The 18,679-nt window shown below is 43.7% G+C and overlaps 1 protein-coding gene across 2 annotated transcripts in view; it reads left to right on the top strand.

Moving 5' to 3' along the window:
• The window catches only part of SEC14L1 (SEC14 like lipid binding 1), a 52,172-nt gene that overhangs the window by 20,397 nt on the left and 13,096 nt on the right, over nt 1–18,679 (top strand). For both annotated transcript variants that reach the window (XM_019938793.3, XM_019938794.3), the window contains exons 3-7: nt 14,074–14,223; nt 14,338–14,469; nt 15,710–15,838; nt 16,574–16,808; nt 18,064–18,173. In XM_019938793.3, the coding sequence (XP_019794352.1) occupies nt 14,074–14,223; nt 14,338–14,469; nt 15,710–15,838; nt 16,574–16,808; nt 18,064–18,173 (756 nt within the window). The remainder of the gene's footprint in view (nt 1–14,073; nt 14,224–14,337; nt 14,470–15,709; nt 15,839–16,573; nt 16,809–18,063; nt 18,174–18,679) is intronic.

Raw genomic sequence — 18,679 nt, 5'->3', positions numbered from 1 at the left:
TCCTTCCCCCTTGCCCACCTTGGTGAGAGCTCTTGGCAGGGTGGGCCCTGGCCTTCCATTCCTGCGTCCCTGGTGCCTGCTCTGCAGTGCCTGTCATGGGCACTGGAGGGAATGTTTGTTGAATAAATGATGTTACGAATTTCTCTAGGTTCTTCTTAGAAGAAGTTTTTTTCTTTTTGTTTTTTTTATACCACAGGTAGCTAATAGGCTTTTACCTTTGGCCAAGGTGTTACTTGATCCCTTTCTCTTTTCTTCATATTTAGTAGATTTTAGAGCAGTTTTAGGTTTACAGAAAATTGAGCAGATAGTACAGAGTTGCTATATACCCCTCTACAGCTTCCCCTGTTATTAACATCTTGCGTAGTGTGTTTGTTTTAATTGGTGAGCCAGTGTTTATACGTTATTATTAACTAAAGTCCACTGTCTACATTAGGATTCACTCTCTGTTAGTACAGGCCTGGGGGTTTTGACAAATGTGTAATGTCACGTGTCCACAAGGACAGTGTCTACAGAGTAGTTTCACTGCCCTATAACTCCTCTGTGCCCCACCCCTTCATCCCTCCCTTCTCCCATCCAGCACTGGCAGCCCCTGGTCTTTTTATTCTCTCGGTAGTGTTGCCTTTTCCAGAGCGTCAGATAGGTGGGATCATACATTCTGCAGCCTTTTCACACAGGCTTCTTTCATTAAACAATAATCATTTAAGTTTCTAGCACATCTTTTTGTGTCTCGATAGCCCATTTCTCTTTATTGCTGAATAAGACTCCATTGTGTGGATGTACCACACACTGTCTGTTTATCCATTCACCTTTCGTAGGACATCTTGCTTGCTTCCAGTTTTGGGCAATTGTGAATAAAGCCTTTATGCTGCGTTCCTTTTCACTTAACCTTGAGTTTTCCAGCTGTGCTGATGATGGCGCATCAAGCTTCTTTATCAGGAAATACTGGTCACTACTAGAAATGCTTCCCTGAGTTGGCCTCCATTTAAAACTATATGTATTTGTGTTTTTATTGCTTTTTCAGCTTTATTGAAGTATAAATGACAAATAATAAACTATATGTTTTAAAAATACATAGTTGGATAAGTTTTGACATATGTATACCTGTGAAACCGTCACCATAATTACGATAGTGAGCATATCCATCACCCCGAAAGTGCTTTATGTCCCATTGTAATTTCTCCCTCCTTCCCATACCAACACACCTCCACCTCCAGGCACCCACTGATTTGCCTTTTGTTACTATAAATTAGTTTGTATTTCCTAGAATTTTACGGAAATAGAATCATAACCTTTTTTTTTGTCTAGCCTCTTTGATTCAGCATAATTATTTTGGATTCATTCATTGTGGATGAAAGATAGTTCATTACGTTGTATTGCTGAAGAGTGTTCCATTATTTGTATACATTGCAGTGGAAAACATAGGCATTAAAAAAAGATAATACTTTTTCATTCAGTAGTATCTTTCTAATATTTTAGATGTTAGAATCAAGAGTAAAACCTATCATTTATTTTCAAGTTAGGATTAATATTTGTAAACTAGAAAACAAAGGGTTACTTTTCAGTTGGTAAACCAAAAAAGAAAAAAAAGAAAGAAAGAAAAAACCAGTTACTGAGGTTATATTCTAGGCAGAAAACAAAACTAGATCTTTAACTCTTGGGGAGCTAGAGAGGGAGGGATACAGTGGGTAAAGTTGGGGGAAGAGTTGAACAGGAAGGGAGATTGCAGGGGTGGGAGGTGTGGCTTCCAGAGGCCACACCTGGGAGGGGCAGGGCCGGTGGCCTGACAGTGGTCCCTCTGCCCCCAGAATCTCTTCAGAAAAGGCCTTTGAGCCACCTCAGTCAGCTGTCCTTGAAAGAATTAGCTGATGTTTACCTGTAAGTTGGCTTTATGATTGGTGTGCGTTCAGAGGCTGCCTGTTCCCCCCCCCCCCCCGCCCCGGTACGCAGGCCCCTCACTGTTGTGGCCTCTCCTGTTGCGGACGCAGGCTCCGGACGCGCAGGCCCAGTGGCCATGGCTCACGGGCCCAGCCGCTCCGTGGCATGTGGGATCGTCCCGGACCGGGGCACGAACCCGTGTCCCCTGCATTGGCAGGCGGACTCTCAACCACTGCGCCACCAGGGAAGCCCTGCTGCCTGTTTTTTGAAAAATTTCCCTCTGATGCCAGAAAATTTTAAATAGGTAGCGCAGCCTTCTATTCTACTTCTAGACAAAAGGCTTTAATTAAAAAAGCCTAGTTGATCAAACAGATTTGAAACTCATACTAGATTCATTTATCAACAAGTACGAATGACTCCTGGGTTTCATGGAGAGAAGAAATTTGTCATAAGACTTATTATTTTGGGCATGTGCCACCACAGCCTTACAGACATTCTAAGGACAGTAACGAGGACAGAGATATGTAGTTGTCAGGTCAGCATGTTTGCTGCAGATTTAAGTTATTCATGGTGAGTCAGTCAAGACGATCAGAGCAACTTCTTGAACTTGAAATGTGGCCAGTGAGACTGAGGGACTGAATTTTAATGTTATTTGCTTTTAATTAAATTTAAATAGCCGCATGTGGTTGGTGGCTGCAGGTTATAGAAGAGATGGTTCTGGAGTGCATTCCACTGAGTGGAATGGTAGGAGTTACCTTCATTATTCACATTCATTCTTTCCTCTCCCCTGCTCCCCACTTTCTTTTCTGGGGTAAACGTACATAGTCCAATTTGTGTATGTAAGTTAGATGTGCATTTGTTGGGACCCCTCTGTATAACGGAGAACAGTTAAGTACAAGTACAGTAAGTGACAGTCCATTGGTTTTATAGTCCTTTCTATTTTACTTCAAGTTTTTGTCCTTCACAATTTTGACTGGTTGGCATTTAAAATAACTCTTGAATTTTTGTGAGAAAATAATTAAATGGAACCTGTTACAGTTAATCTCTTAGCTCAGGAGTGGGCACACGATGGCCTGCTGTCTGTTTTTGTACACAAGCTAAAAATCATTCTTACATTTTCTAGCGGTTGGGAAAAATTCAAAAGACTATTTTATGACATGTGAAAAGTATATGAAATTCAAATTTCAGTCTCTGTAAATACAGTTTCATTGGAACCCAACTGTACTCAATTTGTTCACATATTGTCTGTGGCAGTTTCTGTCCTCAAAAGGCAGAATTGAATATTTGCCACAGAGACTGGCCCAGAAAGCTGAAAATATTTACCATTTGGCCCTTCACTTATGGCAAAGGCTTGCCCACCCCTCTCTTAGATTTTTGAAGGCTTTTATGCAGAAATTGGAAACTCAACTTGAACACCGGACCCTTTGAAAGTTTGATAGTAGAGGATAATCACTTGGATTGAAGCTCATTTGTTTGCATTTTGAATAATGTATTTATAGGCAAGGGATTTGTGAATGAATGAATAAAATTTAAAGCACTTGGAGCCACAGTTCCCAAACTGTGCTCTGAGACACCCCAGAGCACCCCAGTGCTATGGGATATTTTTAATTTTTGAGGAAGCATAGTGATACTCCACATTTCTTAAACACTGCAGGCTCCTAGTTCAGGTAGTTCACGGTTTCAGGATCGCACTGCATTTCTTTTGATGGTGTCGCATCTTGGTGAAGCTAGGGTTGCAGTGGTTGCTGTGCTAAAGGCAAGTGCCTCAGAGGAGTTGGTGTCCAACTCCAGGAAACTGGGGCAGCAGTGTGGCTCCAGCTTGATTCTTAAGAGGCGCGCGCACCCGCACGTAGTTCTGGTCATTTAGGAATGAAACAGAAACATCTTTTCCTTCAACTTAAGTGCATTATTTCTTTCAAATGCTTACTAAGTTATTAAGACACAAATGCTTTTTAAATTGTTTGGACCTACTAATCTAATAAATGGTATTTCTTTTGGCCTTGGGACACTGTGAAAAAGTTGCTGAGATTCCAAGGGTGCTGTAAACCGAAATTTGGGAACCTCTGACACAGAGCACCAAGTGACAGTGCTTTAAAGGACAGATGACCCCAGATAAGCCAGTCAGAAATGTCATCAATGATTATCTTCAAGAAAATAAACCCGCTGGAAGTATGGAGCCCCCAGGCTATTGACTTAGATGTCAATCTTGAGATCTTTCAGAAAGTGACACAGTTGGACAGGTGTGGGTGGCTATCGTTTTCTAACCTAAATTAACATGCAGAAGATGCAGTTAATCAAGCATACTGATTATCCTTTGAGTTTATTTGAAAACCCAGTAACTTTGTCAGTCTATTAAATTGTGTTAACAAAAGTTTGCAGGTGGTCTTGCCTGGAAATTCTTGAAGAGGAACACATTACAAGAACTTTGAGGTACAGTATTCTGGAAGGCCTCGCTAAGTCACGGCTTTCACGGTACAGCACCCACGTACGTGTTAGGTTTGGCAAGGAGAGAAGGGGTAATGTCTGCTCCGTCTTCCACCAGGGCCCACCTGAGACTGGCTTCCTGTTGTGCATTGTATCTAAAGCAAGAGCCCTGTGCTAGTCTTGCTTTAGCCAATGTGAACAAGCCAGTTTGTAAGCAGGTTTAGATGATTCTTTTTCTTCTAAGCAGAATTCTTTGTTTTCCTACTTGTTTTGACCTCATAGCGATGACTCAGATACTTAGATGCCATGGTACTTTTTGCTGAACATTATAAAATATTAACATGTAGACATTTCCCATGAACCAGGAACAGTTTGTTAGCAGGACAGTGACTGTCGTATGTGCAGTGTAAAATCGCAACCACGATTCACAGTATGTTGCAGGGAGAGTTCGGGGGTGGCGGGCGCTGTCCGGTTATACTCTATGGGTGACGTCCCAGTTCTTTGCTGATATTTGCCTGCTCCTCTGTTATACCCACTCCTTTGTTTCTTTGCTCGCTGATATTTTTTTTTGCGGGGGGGCGGTCATGAACTAGTGCTTGTTTCTAGGACCCAAAGGATTAGGAAAATTTGTGGTAGAAAATCTTAAAATGGGGGCTTCCCTGGTGGCGCAGTGGTTGAGAGTCCGCCTGCTGATGCAGGGGACATGGGTTTGTGCCCCAGTCTGGGAAGATGCCACGTGCCGCGGAGCGGCTGGGCCCGTGAGCCATGGCCGCTGAGCCTGCGCGTCCGGAGCCTGTGCTCCGCAACGGGAGAGGCCACAACAGTGAGAGGCCTGCGTACCACTAAAAAAAAAAAAAAATCTTAAAATTGGTAGAACTCTCTAGGAACAACTTATGTGGCTGTTTGGGAAGAGACCATCGCCCTGAATTTGGGTTCAGAGCACTTCCATCCCACTCGTCATTCAGATCTGCAAGAATGCTGCCTTGTGGAGTAGAGTCAAGTACATGGGCATCACGAACCAGATATTTTAAGAGATCAAAAACCCTAGTATTGGGACTTCCCTGGTGGCGCAGTGGTAAAGAATCCGCCTGCCAATGCAGAGGACACGGGTTTGATTCCTGATCCGGGAAGATCCCACATGCTGTGGAGCAACTAAGCCTGTGAGCCGCAACTACTGAACCCACGTGTCACAACTACTGAAGCCCGCGTGCTGCAGCTGCTGAAGACCATGAGCCTAGAGCCTGTGCTCCGCAACAAGAGAAGCCACTGTAATGAGAAGCCTGCACATCCCAAAGAGTAGCCCCTGCTCACCACAACTAGAGAAAGCCTGCATGCAGCAACGAAGACCCAACGCAGCCAAAATAAAACAAAAAAACAAAAAAACCCTACTACTGTTTTTTTCTTTTTGGATACTATTTTAAAATATCATAGTATGGATAAATCAGATTATTGACCTCTCTGTGGAATTAAAACTTTTTATGTGTGAAGTCTTTTAATTTTGTGGGTAGTTTTTACCAGGTCCTTTAGAATTGTCACTGTTGCCTGGTAATAGTCGTCCGAAGGTCCGTTAAGGGGCAGGTGGTAAAGGTGTGAGTGAAGTGCAGAGGACACAGACGGTCACTGGAAGTAGTGACTTTCCTTCATGCAGGCCTGACACGCCAATTGGCACAAAGGCCCTGAGTCTGTGTGCTGTTTCCCAAGAGAAGAGATTTGGATTTTAGAAGCAGTTCTGAAGTGTCTTATCCTTTAACAAAAAGATTTCATGTTTAGGACCGTTGAAGCAAAGGAGTGGATTTATGAGTGAAAGAAACTGTGATGTGTTGGTGCAAAATTCCCCACGTTTCTTCTCAGTGTTTGCGCATTCCCCCTCTGTTGTGCAGAGTAATGTATGTTGAAATGGCTCATTTATCAAAAGTAAACAGAGCTGGTTTATATCATTGTGCACTGTGGGAGTGCGTGTTGGGAGAAAGGGATACGTTCCTGGTAAAACTGTCTAAAATGTTTGGAGTTGCAAGAGTTTTGGTGCATGGTATGTGAGCAATGCATTCACCATCTGTTCTTTCAGCTCTAATTGTGCCCTCCACAATATTCATCAAAATCACATTTCAACGAGAAGGTTCTAGAAAAGAAATCAACCTCTTATTGGGTTATGTGCCCTTTCCTTAGACATTATGGCACCACAGGTTGAACTCAAGTCTTTTCCAGACTAAGTATTGCCGCTGGAAAAAGTGTGTTATGTGTGGATACCAAGGGGGAAAGGGACGGGTGGGGTGGATTGGGAGGTTGGGACTGACACTTATACACGATTGATACTATGTATGAACTAGACGGCTAATGGGAACATAGTGTATAGCACAGGGAACTCTACTTAGTGCTCTGCAGTGACCTAAATGGGAGGGAAATCCAAAAAGGAGGGGATGTATGCATGTGTGTGGCTGATTCATTTTGCTGTGCAGTAGAAACCAACAGAACATTGTAAAGCAACTATACTCCAATAAAAATTAATTTAAAAAAAAGTGTTATCAGGACCATGGAATTTGAGGTTGTCTAAGATGAAATTCATAATTTAAACGTCAGATATGTTTGATCTTAAAGGGAAATGGCTTGGAGTATATTAAATTTTTATATATATCTTTTTAGTTTTAGTATAATCATTTTATTTCCTTGTTTGATCTTACCGGTGGGTATCCAGCCTGTTGTCGTGACTTGATACGCTGGTCTATCTGAAGACGGGTGATTGAGGGAAATGGCTGGGTTAAATGCAGCACTTACTACTACAGCTGTGTGTGCCATGTGACCGTTGTTCCTTTGTTGGTCTTGTACTGGTTTGAAAATAGCTAATATGATAGGGTTGTCAATAAGTATTTGGATGAATGAAGTATATCATGACTAACTGGATTGTAACTTTTCTTTAAAAGGGCTCAGATTTCTACAAATTTCGGTTTTATCCATATCTTGTTGAGTATGAACACATTTATTCACAAATGGCCTGTGATTTGGAACCTCGGCTTAGGGGTGGAGTGCGAGGGCCCACCGAGGGCTGAACTGGGACAAGGTGCAGTGCCAGGCCCCGGGTTCCCTGGGCAGTTGTCACGTTTCACGTCTGGAATTAGCTTGGACGTTTGTCTGCTCTTGAGTTTCAGCCACAGACGTGGAGCTTGCCGCTGTCGGGGCAGCGACCCTCGCGCTCTAGCTGCTCCCCGGGGCTCGTCCAGCTTGGCTTCCTTTTGGTTCTGCTCCTGTCCCTGCCACCAGGGATGTTTCCTTCCCTTTGGGTTACTTCTGTAAAGCTGCCCACCCTTGAAGACCCCCGGCAGACGTACTTCCTCCGAGAAGCCTCTGGAACCACCCAGCCGGGACGTTGTTGTCATACAGCCCCTTCGGTGGTGGCTCACCTCTCCCTGGGGCCTCTCTGCTGCCCTTGTGTACAGTCGTATGTTTCTGTGTCTTCCACTCGAGTGTTTTCCAGAACCTTAGCCTAGGGCTGCGTTATGGTAGGCCCTCTTTACGTAGCTGTTGTTTTGAGACTCTGTGAATTGTAGAAATATAACTCTGAGGGACTTTGATCAACTTGCCATGTTTTCTTGATATGTTGTATATTTCTTTGAACACTGGCACCTTCTAAGAGAGACTTAAGCCATGGTTAGCTTTTTCACTTACTGATTCTTTCCAGGGTGGAACCCTATCTGTTCATGAGGGTCAGGCCTGGTGCCACAGGATAGACAAGTTGAGGGAAAGCAACGGGCTTAGTTTGTTGGCTAAATTGGGTATGAACATAGTTCAATTTAAAGGTAGGTTCTTTAAATGGAATTTCTTTTAAATGGGTTTTCCTGGCACTGTGCAGTGTTAAGCTCATTAATGCACAAGTTGAAATGTCTTCACTAAAATATGGTTTTCTTTGGCACAGTACCAGCTTTTAATATGTCACAATTGCATTCGGAGGTTGGTTAAAAACCGAAAGTACTGTTTCCAAGCTCCCAAATTGCAGGCTCAGAACCCTTTTGAAGGAGGAAGAGTGGGTGTAGGAAGGTGGGCGGGAGTTGCTACCCAGGAGCAGCTCTCCTCTCAGGGGCAAGTGGACAAGGCTTTAGTGCTGCTTCTACCATTGAAAGGATCACTAAGTTAGACAAAAAGAGTGAGCAAATGACTACAATGGTTATTCCTCTTCCAAAAGTAATTTTTCCTTTTAAGAGGAGACATCAAAGAACATTTCTCCCCCTCTGAAGAAACTACTTCTGGAAGAGTTACTTTTGTTCAGCCTTTCTTGATTTTTGTATTTGTTAAATATCGAGTGTGATTAGGAAATGACTTGATAATATTGCAGATAGTTGGCAAAAAAATAAGACATTTGAAAGTTACCTCTGCTCTTCTGACGCAGTGGTTGGAACCTGGTGAGCGTTGAAATATGGGGTTCTTCCTCACTTCTCTCCTAGAGATTTCTTCCTGCGGAGATAAAATTGAAGGCCTGCTAGTGTGGGCTCTTTGGACCAAACAGGGTTTTATAAAAATAGGGAAGCTTCATAAAATCCGGATTGCTGGCTTCTCTTGAAAAACCATAAGCTGGAGCTCCCTGGGCCTGCGTCTCCTCCGAGCTGCAGTGGACGGCCGCGGGCAGGAGGCCCCACAAGGAGGAGCAGGTGCGCCTTGGGTTAGGGCTGTGGGCAAACCTAAAAGTTGTGTACATTTTCACGTATAAAATGGGACAATGTTGTATTTAATCAGTTACTTGGAAAAGCACTGTTGGTTTACGTGAGGACTTCCCCCCCAGGGTTACCTTTTCCTATTAATATTTTTCCCAGCTTTCTAATTTGAAAAATTTCTATTAAAAAACAGTTGAAAAAGGAACTTCCCTGGTGGTCCAGTGGCTAAGGCTCTGCGCTCCCATTGCAGGGGGCCTGGGTTCGATCCCTGGTCAGGGAACTAGATCCCACATGCAGCGACTAAAGATCCTGCATGCTGCAACAAAGATCCTGTGTGCCGCAACTAAGACCCAGCGCGGCCAAATAAATAAATATTTTAAAAAAGGCAACAACAAATGTCATTTAAAAAAAAAGTTCATAAAGTATAGTGAGCACCTGTATACATTTCACCCAGGTAAATTAACACATTTGCTTTATCTCGCTTTTTCACACACACACACACCATATATTTTTTTTTTTTGCAGAACCATTTGAAAGTAAGCTGCATATTAACACTTTTGCCCTAAATACTGAAGAATAGATGTTCTCCTTACATAACTGTCATCATTATCACACCTGAGAAATTTGACACTGATAGAATAATATTATTTAATAAGGAGTACATAGAGTTATTTTTATTCCAATCCAGGAACCAGGACAGCATTGCATTCCGTAGTCCTGTCTCTTCAGTTGTCTTTATTGTAGACACGTCCCTGCTTTCTTTGTCCACCTTTCAAGACGTGGACAGTTTTTCTTTTCTAAGCGTCCGGGCTGGTTATTTTGTAGAATATTCCACAATTTGGATTCGTCTGATTGCTCCCCACGATTAGCTTTAGTTTGCCCTTTGCGTCGTGAGGACTTCGTGGGTTTGTGTGTGCTTCCATTGCAACCATTGGATTGTCAGATTGTCCCAAGTGCAATCGTTTGGTTAAGGTGATGTCTACTAGATCTTTCCATTATAAAGGTACCATTGTGCCTTTGTCACTAATGATCGGCAGGACGATAATTTGAGACTGTGGTATCTTCCAGCGACTACCTTTCTGTAGCAACCATTTATGATCCTTGCCTGAATCAGTTATTATAAATTGACGGTTGCAGAATGATGATTTTTTCTAATTCTGTCATTCCTTCTATGATTATTAGGTGATCTTTTTCTGTAAAATTTCCTCCCCCGCCCATATTTCTTGAGGATCACTCTATGATTTATAAAGCTTTACCACCTTTTTTCTTTATGTTGCTCAAATTATCCCGGGATTGGCAAGTGGAACCCCTTCAGGCTGGTTCCCCATCAGTCATTGAGCACTTCCTTGATTTCTGGTAAGAAATACTTCAGACTAACCTTGACCTTTCCTTGCTCCAGACTTGTGATCAGCCATTTCTCCAGGGAGCACAGCTTCCTTTCTAGTAGGGAATGGTATTTAGGAAACAAGATCTGGAGGCCAAGTTTGCTCATGGCAGCTGAGGTGTCATCACTTGTAGGCCCTTCCTGTGGATGGAGCTAGAACATATATTAATTATATTAATAATATTATATATTTTATTTTGAATAAAATCAGAATGCTGCTCTTTTTCAGAGGCTCCAGAAACTTTACAGGTTGTAGTTCATGCTGGAAAACTAGGGTACTGGTATCCTAAGCAGTTTCAGAGACTAAAGTTTGGTCAACTTCTTGCAGTCTTCCTTTTCCTTAACCCTCTAGAAAGTTAGGGTTTTCTATGCTAACAGTACGCAGGACTCATTAACCTCACATATCTCTGAAAGGCCAGGGTAAGTGAGCACAGAAGCAAAAAGCTGGATTCATTGGTTTATTTAGGAAGCTTTTATTCCGTATTTCAAAAAATGTTTATTGAACAGTGACTCTCTTCTTACTAGGCATTGAGTAAGGTCCTTGTTCTCCTGGATAATCAAAGAGAAAAAGGACTTGGTCTCTGCCCTGTGGCTGAGTGTCACCCTGCATCTGGTGGCAGGGTGACGGATGTGGAGGGAGGAGGGTAGATGCTTACCAACCACTTTCCACCACGACAGAGCTTTGGAGAGGAGCATACCGATTCCTGTATTAGTGGCTCGTTAGCCTGGATACCTCAGATGCCATTTGGTTGGGGCATACCGAGGTAAAAATGGATGTCTCTGCAAATATGAATCTGCATGGAGGGATAATTTTACAGGGAATGGAAAGTTTTTACTATGTTTTAAATTCAGGGCTAGCTTGTGTGGGTAATGCCTTATGCTGACCACTCTATTTCAAGAATTTAAAGATGTGGGTATTTTGAAAATGATACATAACAGGTACTTAAATAGGAGAGATCCGAGCCTAGGTTGTTTCTTGCTAAGTGCTTACTCTACCTTTTATGTAACTTAAAAAGAATTGTTTTGTTTGAAGCCCTTGTATTCTCAGTTTCTTGATATGTCATAGTGCTGCAATGGACAAAGCCAGTTTTTTTTTTTAATGTAGTAAAATTTAAAAGTCAGTTTAGACAGTGTCAGTGTGTAGAACAAATGATAGTCAGCAATTTTTTTTTCGAGAATTGTTTGTGTGTGCAGTACTTAATACTAACAAATTTTAGGGCCTCGTGGAGGCCTAAATTATCTATGTTACGATCTCAGCGGCTGAATAAACTTCTTAAACGTTGTTTATTATAATATGCATTAAGGGAATTATCGTGCGATTTATCATCCCATGGTAGCAGTCACGGAACTCAGAATGTATTTGAATGGCGGGGAGTACATAAGCATGAAGATTATATTTTCAACACCCAAAGTAAAAACATTTAAAAAGTAAATGTAATTGGTCACCATGTGGGTTTTGCCTCCCTTCCTGACCATCTGGTCACATGGTAGCGTTCCCTCCTTCCCTGCAGAAGAGGGCGGGGCCTCCTGTTGGTCCTGGTCCCCACCCCCACCCCCGTCTTGCTCTCGGGGCCTGGCTACGCGGCTGGCGCTGAGCTGGGATGTTCCTTGTCACGGCGTCACTGCAGTCCCCCGTTTCCCTCCTCTGCCGGCTGTGGTTCTGTGCTCACGCCCCGAGGTATCCTCGAAGTCGCGCTCCTGGGGTCTCTTTCCTGGGAATGTTCTCTCCTCATCGCTGACTATGAGCAGCCCTTTCCATGCTTTGAGGCCCGGTGTAAATGCCTCCTCTCGCTGGAAGCCTTCCGAAGCCTCCGTCCCTCTGTTCCTCTAAGCTGTGTGTTTTCTTCTTCTTAAGCCCTTACAGCACTTGCTATTCTTAGGACACTCCTGTGTATTTCCCTGACACTGTTTCCCGAACTGTCTGCTTCCTCTTCCCCTTCCTCCCATGTTGCCTAGCTTGGTACAGTATAAATATATAAAGAGCAGGAGGGCAGCATACATTTTTCAGATTGGGGTAACTTTATAATGTTATGGAGAGAAGATGAGATACCAGAAAACTGAGAATTACTTGGAATGAAATGGTCGTGAACATCCTGGGTGGAGGAATTGCTAGGTCACTCTGGTGTTTTACACGGTCTTCTGTGACCGCTCGTGTGATGAGTGTACTTACGTTCAAATGGTCGAGCCTGTTGAAGGGGAACTTCAGGGAACTTCTCCAAGAAGGCCAACTTTTTTAGTATGATGGTGCTCTGAAACCACGTGCACCTTGTTAGAAGTGCAGTCAGAGCAGTCTGTGCCATTTCCACACTTTCATTAATCTTTCAACACCGTAAATTTCTTCCTTAAATCTGTGCTTGCTTGTCATTAAAGATGGGGTGTCTCAATTCCCCTTGCCTCCGTTTCTACTCCCGCCTAAGAGGGGAGTGGCGTCCGTCAATCTAACATGACAACATCTCATGGTACCGTCCTTTATTATAGGGGGAGCAGAACTGCGAGGCGAGCCCTGGGCCTTTTTTAGGTTTCTTCTTACGGCCAGACACTTGTCATCCCATGCCCTGTGGTTTCCTGTGTTTGCACACCTGTGATCCTTTGGATGGCTTAGGTTTTAGTGTGAATTCAACAGTATCTTTAGTTCGGTAATCTTCACAGATTGCTACAGAGCAAACTAAATCTGGTGCCTAAGTACATTTTCTAAAAGTTTGGATGAATTATGTAGCAAGTCTTTTTCTTTCTTTTTTCTAAATTAAGTTTTTTTCATTTTGAGATAATGGTAGACTCATAGTATATTAATAACATATTATTCCCAAGGAATATTATGGAGCGATTCCATGTGCTCTCTACCCGTCTTCCCCAAATGGTAACATCCAGCGAAACTGTTGTACATCATCACAACCAGGATATTGACATGATGCAGTCAAGACAGAACATCTCCCAAGTGCCCCCGTCTTGTTGCCCTATTGTAGTCACACCCACTGCCCTCCCACCCCCCGCCCTTCTTTAACCCCTGGCAACCACTCATCTGTTATCCATTTCTATAATTTTGTCATTTCAAGAATGTTACAGAAATGTTTAAGTTCATGATCCACTTTGATATAATTTTTATGTAAGGTGTGGGGTTAGGTCGAGGGGTCGAGGCCTTTTTTTTTTTTTTGCCTGTGGGTGTGTAATTTCTCCAGTAATATGTGTGAAAAGGCCATCCTTCTTCCATTGAATTGCTTTTGCAGCTTTGTTAAAAAAAAAAGTCAGTTGGCATGTTTGTGTGGGTCAGCTTGTGGCTCTCTGCTCTGTCCGTTGACCTGTGTGTCTTTCCCTTCACCCGTGCACGAAGCCTGGATTCCTGTAGCCGTGTAGTAAGCTTTAATCCCCAGGAGAGGGATGCCTCCCGATGTGGTCTTCTTTTTCAGAATTGTTTTGGCTATTTTCGTTCTTTCTCCTTTCCATATAAATTTTTAAATCTTGTCTATAAGCTACAGAAGAAAATCTTGCTGTGATTTTGATAGGAATTTGTTAAAACTCTATATCCACGTGGAGAAAATTGACGTCTTTACTATATTGAGTCTTCCAGTCCATTAACGTTGAATGTCTTTTTCTTTTTAAAATCATGAAAGCTTAAGGTGTAAAGATGAAGATGGCTGTGATGTAACGTGTTGCCATGTATTAAGAGGTGATTTTATTCCAGGGAGACTGTCAAAGACAGACTGTCAGGTTGCATCTTTGTTCAATTCCTTTTTTAAAAAATTTTATTCATAGGCCTATGAAAGGAGGTTCCCTACGTGTCCTTTGATTCCGATGTTTGTGGACAGTGACACTGTGAATGAATTCAAGAGTGAAGATGGGGCTATTCATGTTATAGAAAGGCGCTGCAAACTGGATATAGATGCCCCTAGACTGTTGAAAAAGGTAACTGAAAAGGACACCTTAAAAGGCAGTCCCCCCAAAGCCAAAATGAACTTATGCTTATAGCTTCTGTTGCTCTTGTTATTAACCCGTTTTCTTTCTGTTTCTGTTTTAAAGATTGCAGGAGTCGATTATGTTTATTTTATCCAGAAAAACTCACTGAATTCTCGGGAACGTACTTTGCACATTGAGGCCCGTAATGAAACGTTTTCTAACCGCGTCATCATCAACGAGCACTGCTGCTACAGCGTGAGTAACCGGCGCTCAGGCAGAGGCGCAGAGTGTGCTGGCGCGGAGCTTCTGAGAGTTGTTTGGCCACTGCTTTAAGCAGTGCGTGAGGGCTGCCTCTGTCTGAGAGGGCAGTTCTTCATCACACAAAGTCACCGGTTTCTGACGAGCGGGAGCGGCAGGTGTGGTGTACTGCAGGGTGGATTACATTGTTGTCGCAGTTCAGGTGGCCAAGTGATGGCCTGACTTGTTCTTTAATATGCCATGTCTTTTCTGGCCACTCTGACACTTTAGAAATGTGTATTGAGGGACCCAGGCTACTGTGTCCCCCGAAGATTGGAGCCGAGTGTGTTTATCTGCCCCCCGTCTTCACTGCTCACCACCCTTTTTCAAGAACTTCTCTGACCAGATTATTGGAAAAACCTAATAGGTCTCTCTGCTTCCACCCTTACTTTCCTACAATATATCCTCGACACTGAATCCAAAGTGATCCATTTAAAGTATGTCAGATCGTGTCATGCTTTCTTTGGGCTCAAACACCTGCAGTGTCTCTGCATTTCACTCAGAGGAAAAGCCCAGAGGCCTTGCGGTGGCTCGTGAAGCCCTGTTTTCTCCTCATCTCTCCTCTGCTGTCCTGCCTGCCTTGGGCATGGCCTGCCCGCTGTCTCGCTGGCTGTGGTCGTGTAGGCGAACTTCCCGGAGGACCTCTGCTCCTTCTGCCCCCAGACCTCCGCTTGACTCCCGTCCTTCCCTCCTTCCGGCTTCGCTCAGCTCTCCCCTTCTCGATGGAGCCAGCCCTGAGCACCCTGTTCGGTTCTGTAACCTGCCCTCTATCCCTTTAACCTGCACCAACTTGGCTTTTGTCCATAGTGCTTATCTTCAACAATGATATCATTTCTTACCTGTATGTTTGTGGCCAGTTGTCAGTCTCCTCCTGCTAGACTGGAAGCTTCACAAGGCAGGGATCTTGGTTTTGTTCATGGTGGAGAACATGGCTCGATGAATATGGTGAATGAATGACTGAACCAAGAACGAAAATGAAGCTCTCCTTCTAATAGTCACTTTTAGACTATTTTAGAAACATTATTTGAGCCTTTTCATGAATTTGAACCTCTCTGTGTAATTTTTCCATCTGCTGTTTTCATGATAATAACATCATTAGTAAAATAAGTGTTTCTCCTGGGTACCAGTTGACTGAGGAGCAAATGATATTCTCAGTTGTCAGTATAATTAGTGGGAATACTTTCTCTTTTACCTGCAGGTTCACCCTGAAAATGAAGATTGGACCTGTTTTGAACAGTCTGCAAGTTTAGATATTAAATCTTTCTTTGGTTTTGAAAGTACAGTGGAAAAAATTGCAATGAAACAGTATACCAGCAACATTAAAAAAGTGAGTCTGTCTTGGGATTTTAAGGAAGCGGGTGGGCGGGAGTCTCTTTGGGAGGCTGGGAACGGGTTAGTCAGGGCTCCCGGGGGTGGAAGGGGTGGGCGGGGCTGCTGGTCGCTGGGGGACTGAGGAGGAGGGGTCTGCGGGCGCTGGCCTGCCCCCCCCCCTTCCGGGCTTTCTGGGAAAGGTGAGCGCTGCAGTCAGGCCGGGCAGCAGCCCCCAGCAGCCCCGGGGCCAGCAGGGCCCTGCTGGGTGAAGGCGCTGCTGTCCTGAAGAGGCATTTCAGGGGGTCTCTCGGGTCCCAGGCGCTGAGAGGTGAGGTTCGTCTTCCTTGGAGTCTTCCTTTCCTTCTGGTTTTCATGCTGCTGCTCATCATTGTGGCAGTTGGGTTGCGAAACGTATCAGTATGTATGGGATTAGGAGTGCTTTCTGAAGGCTTGTTTTAAGTGATACTGGAAAGCATTTGGATTGAGACACAAAGCACATGTTGAGTACCAGTGTGGTAAATCAGTGCTTTTAACTGATTATATAAAAAATTCCATCTTAGATATGATTTCCTAGACCTTTAGAGAAGAGGAAGTAAGATAATGAAAAAAAAAAAACAAGCCACAAAGGCATTTGGCTTTTCTTTTTCCTATTTATGTAACTCAGTTTTTATCATGGTTTTAAAAACCCGTGAGGGATGAATAATTTGAAAACTCAGTATATACTAACTTTAAAACCGCTTTTGCTTCAAAGGGAAAAGAGATCATTGAGTACTACCTTCGTCAGCTAGAAGAAGAAGGCATCACGTTTGTGCCCCGCTGGACTCCACCTTCCCTTGCACCCTCTTCAGAGATGTCCTCATCCTGCAAGAAACCAGCAGCGCCGTTGGCTGTAGTGGTCCCAGACCCTGCGCTAAAGGAAGGGCTGAGCAGCGAGCCCCTCAGCACCCCGAGCGGGGTGCCTGAGCCCGCGGTGGGGACCCCTGACGGTGGGTCTGAGCGAGGCTTCGCTCTGAGAGCAAGACTCCAGGCTTACCTCGAGCCATTGCCTCTCGGGACGCTTAGAGGTTACACGAGCAGAAAATTGGTCTCGTTACTGTCCCCTTTCCTCTGGCTTATATAACACATTGATTTTATTTTTCTCTTAGAATGAAGGAACTTCCTTCTAAAAAAAAAATAAGTTTTTCTTACTTTTATGAGTTTTTAAAAAATGGGCAGGAAGGGACGTATCAAGTTATTCTTTTACTGAGACCAGGAAACGTTTTTCATTTCAGTTGAAGGTATCTTCAGGGAATTGTAAGGTAGGAACTGATCTTTCTAACACAATTATATCATCACCAGACACATTTTAGGCTTACTAGATTCAAGGCACTGTTCTAAGCACTTTATGAATGTTCACTCGTTTCATGGTCGTTCCTTTTAGGTAGGAAATGCTTACTGTTCGCATTTTATACCTGCGTTAACTGAGGCTCAGTGCGGGCTCCACCACGCTGTGCCGCCTTTCTCGTGCGTTATGCCCGTGCGCGTGCACGCGCACACACGCACACACACGCGCACACACCTCTTTTTTATTTCTCAAACTTGTGCCCATTGTAAAATAAGAAAATACAAGAAAATTCTGCCCTCATAAGTTTTGTTGAATTATTGGCATTTATCTTTCCATACCTTCTTCTCTGCGGCTCAGCTGTGCCCTTGGTTACTTTTCAACGGGTGGCAGGTATTTTAGTTGGTTTGGCAAAAATACGTTTTATTTTTCACTTTGGGAATTTTTCTTTGCTATGCTTAATTTGAAATCTCATTCTTCCAGTTTATGTTACCTTATGAGGAAGATTTCTTGTGTTCTTGAACATCCAAAATAGGTCTAGATCCACTTGTTTGTTTTATTTCGTAGTTTTATATGATGTGCGTCCTCCTTATGTAACTTTGAATTAAATATCATTAAATATCTGTAACAGCTGTCATTCTGTCATGAATAGAGTTGATATCTCGCAAGCAGAGTTGATCTGGTGGTAGTCGGGGCGTGTAAAGGAATCGGCACGTTTCTGTGTGGCTCTGGCAGTGATTGGGCTTAAAGACTGTCATTGGGGGTCTCTAGGGTAGCTGGTTAGAGTCCCCCGTCCCTGTGGTTCCGTCACCTCTCAGACTCCGGGACCACACAGGAACGTCACCAAGCAGGAGGACTTTGGAAGCCTTCGAGCTTCTGTGTTCTTCGTTGTAAATGATGTCCTGTAATTTATATTCCAGACAAACTAGACGCAGACTACATCAAGAGATACCTGGGTGACCTGACTCCACTGCAGGAGAGCTGCCTGATCCGACTTCGCCAGTGGCTCCAGGAGACCCACAAGGGCAAAGTGAGAATTCACACTCATGTGCAGGGGCGCTGTTGTGAAACCTCGGATCCCTGGTCCTGTTCATAGGGACTCAGAGTCAATGTGCCCGATCGCCATAGCTGGGAATGTCCCTTCCAGTCTAAAAGCCATTGAATCCGTATCCCCGTGTGTGGCATCCGAGTCTTTCGTGGCAAGTTATGGTCCCCTACTGTGTATAATTAGCTGTACTTTTGTAGATGTTACAGAGAAGGGACTTGCTGAAAAACAATTATATGTCCAGTTGCAAAGCAATATTGTATTCCAAGTATTCATACATTTAATTTTCAGAAGGTTTGGAAGTGGTTCACAGATTATTCCGAGGTTCGAACTGTCTGGGCTTTGATTTTGAGGGTTTTGGTAAGCAGCCTCATCAGGAATTAGATTTTTGTAATCCTCCAGCTGACGGGGACTAGTAGGAGCAGAGGGATTTGTGTGTCGGGGTGGTTGCTCACTCGCTGGCCTGCCCTCTAAGTCCGTCAGTCCTGGTC

The sequence above is a fragment of the Tursiops truncatus genome, chromosome 20, assembly GCF_011762595.2.
Source record: "Tursiops truncatus isolate mTurTru1 chromosome 20, mTurTru1.mat.Y, whole genome shotgun sequence".
NCBI classification, from domain to species: Eukaryota; Metazoa; Chordata; class Mammalia; order Artiodactyla; family Delphinidae; genus Tursiops; species Tursiops truncatus.
Note: the sequence above shows the minus strand (reverse complement) of the source record. Positions and strands in the feature narration are given on the sequence as shown.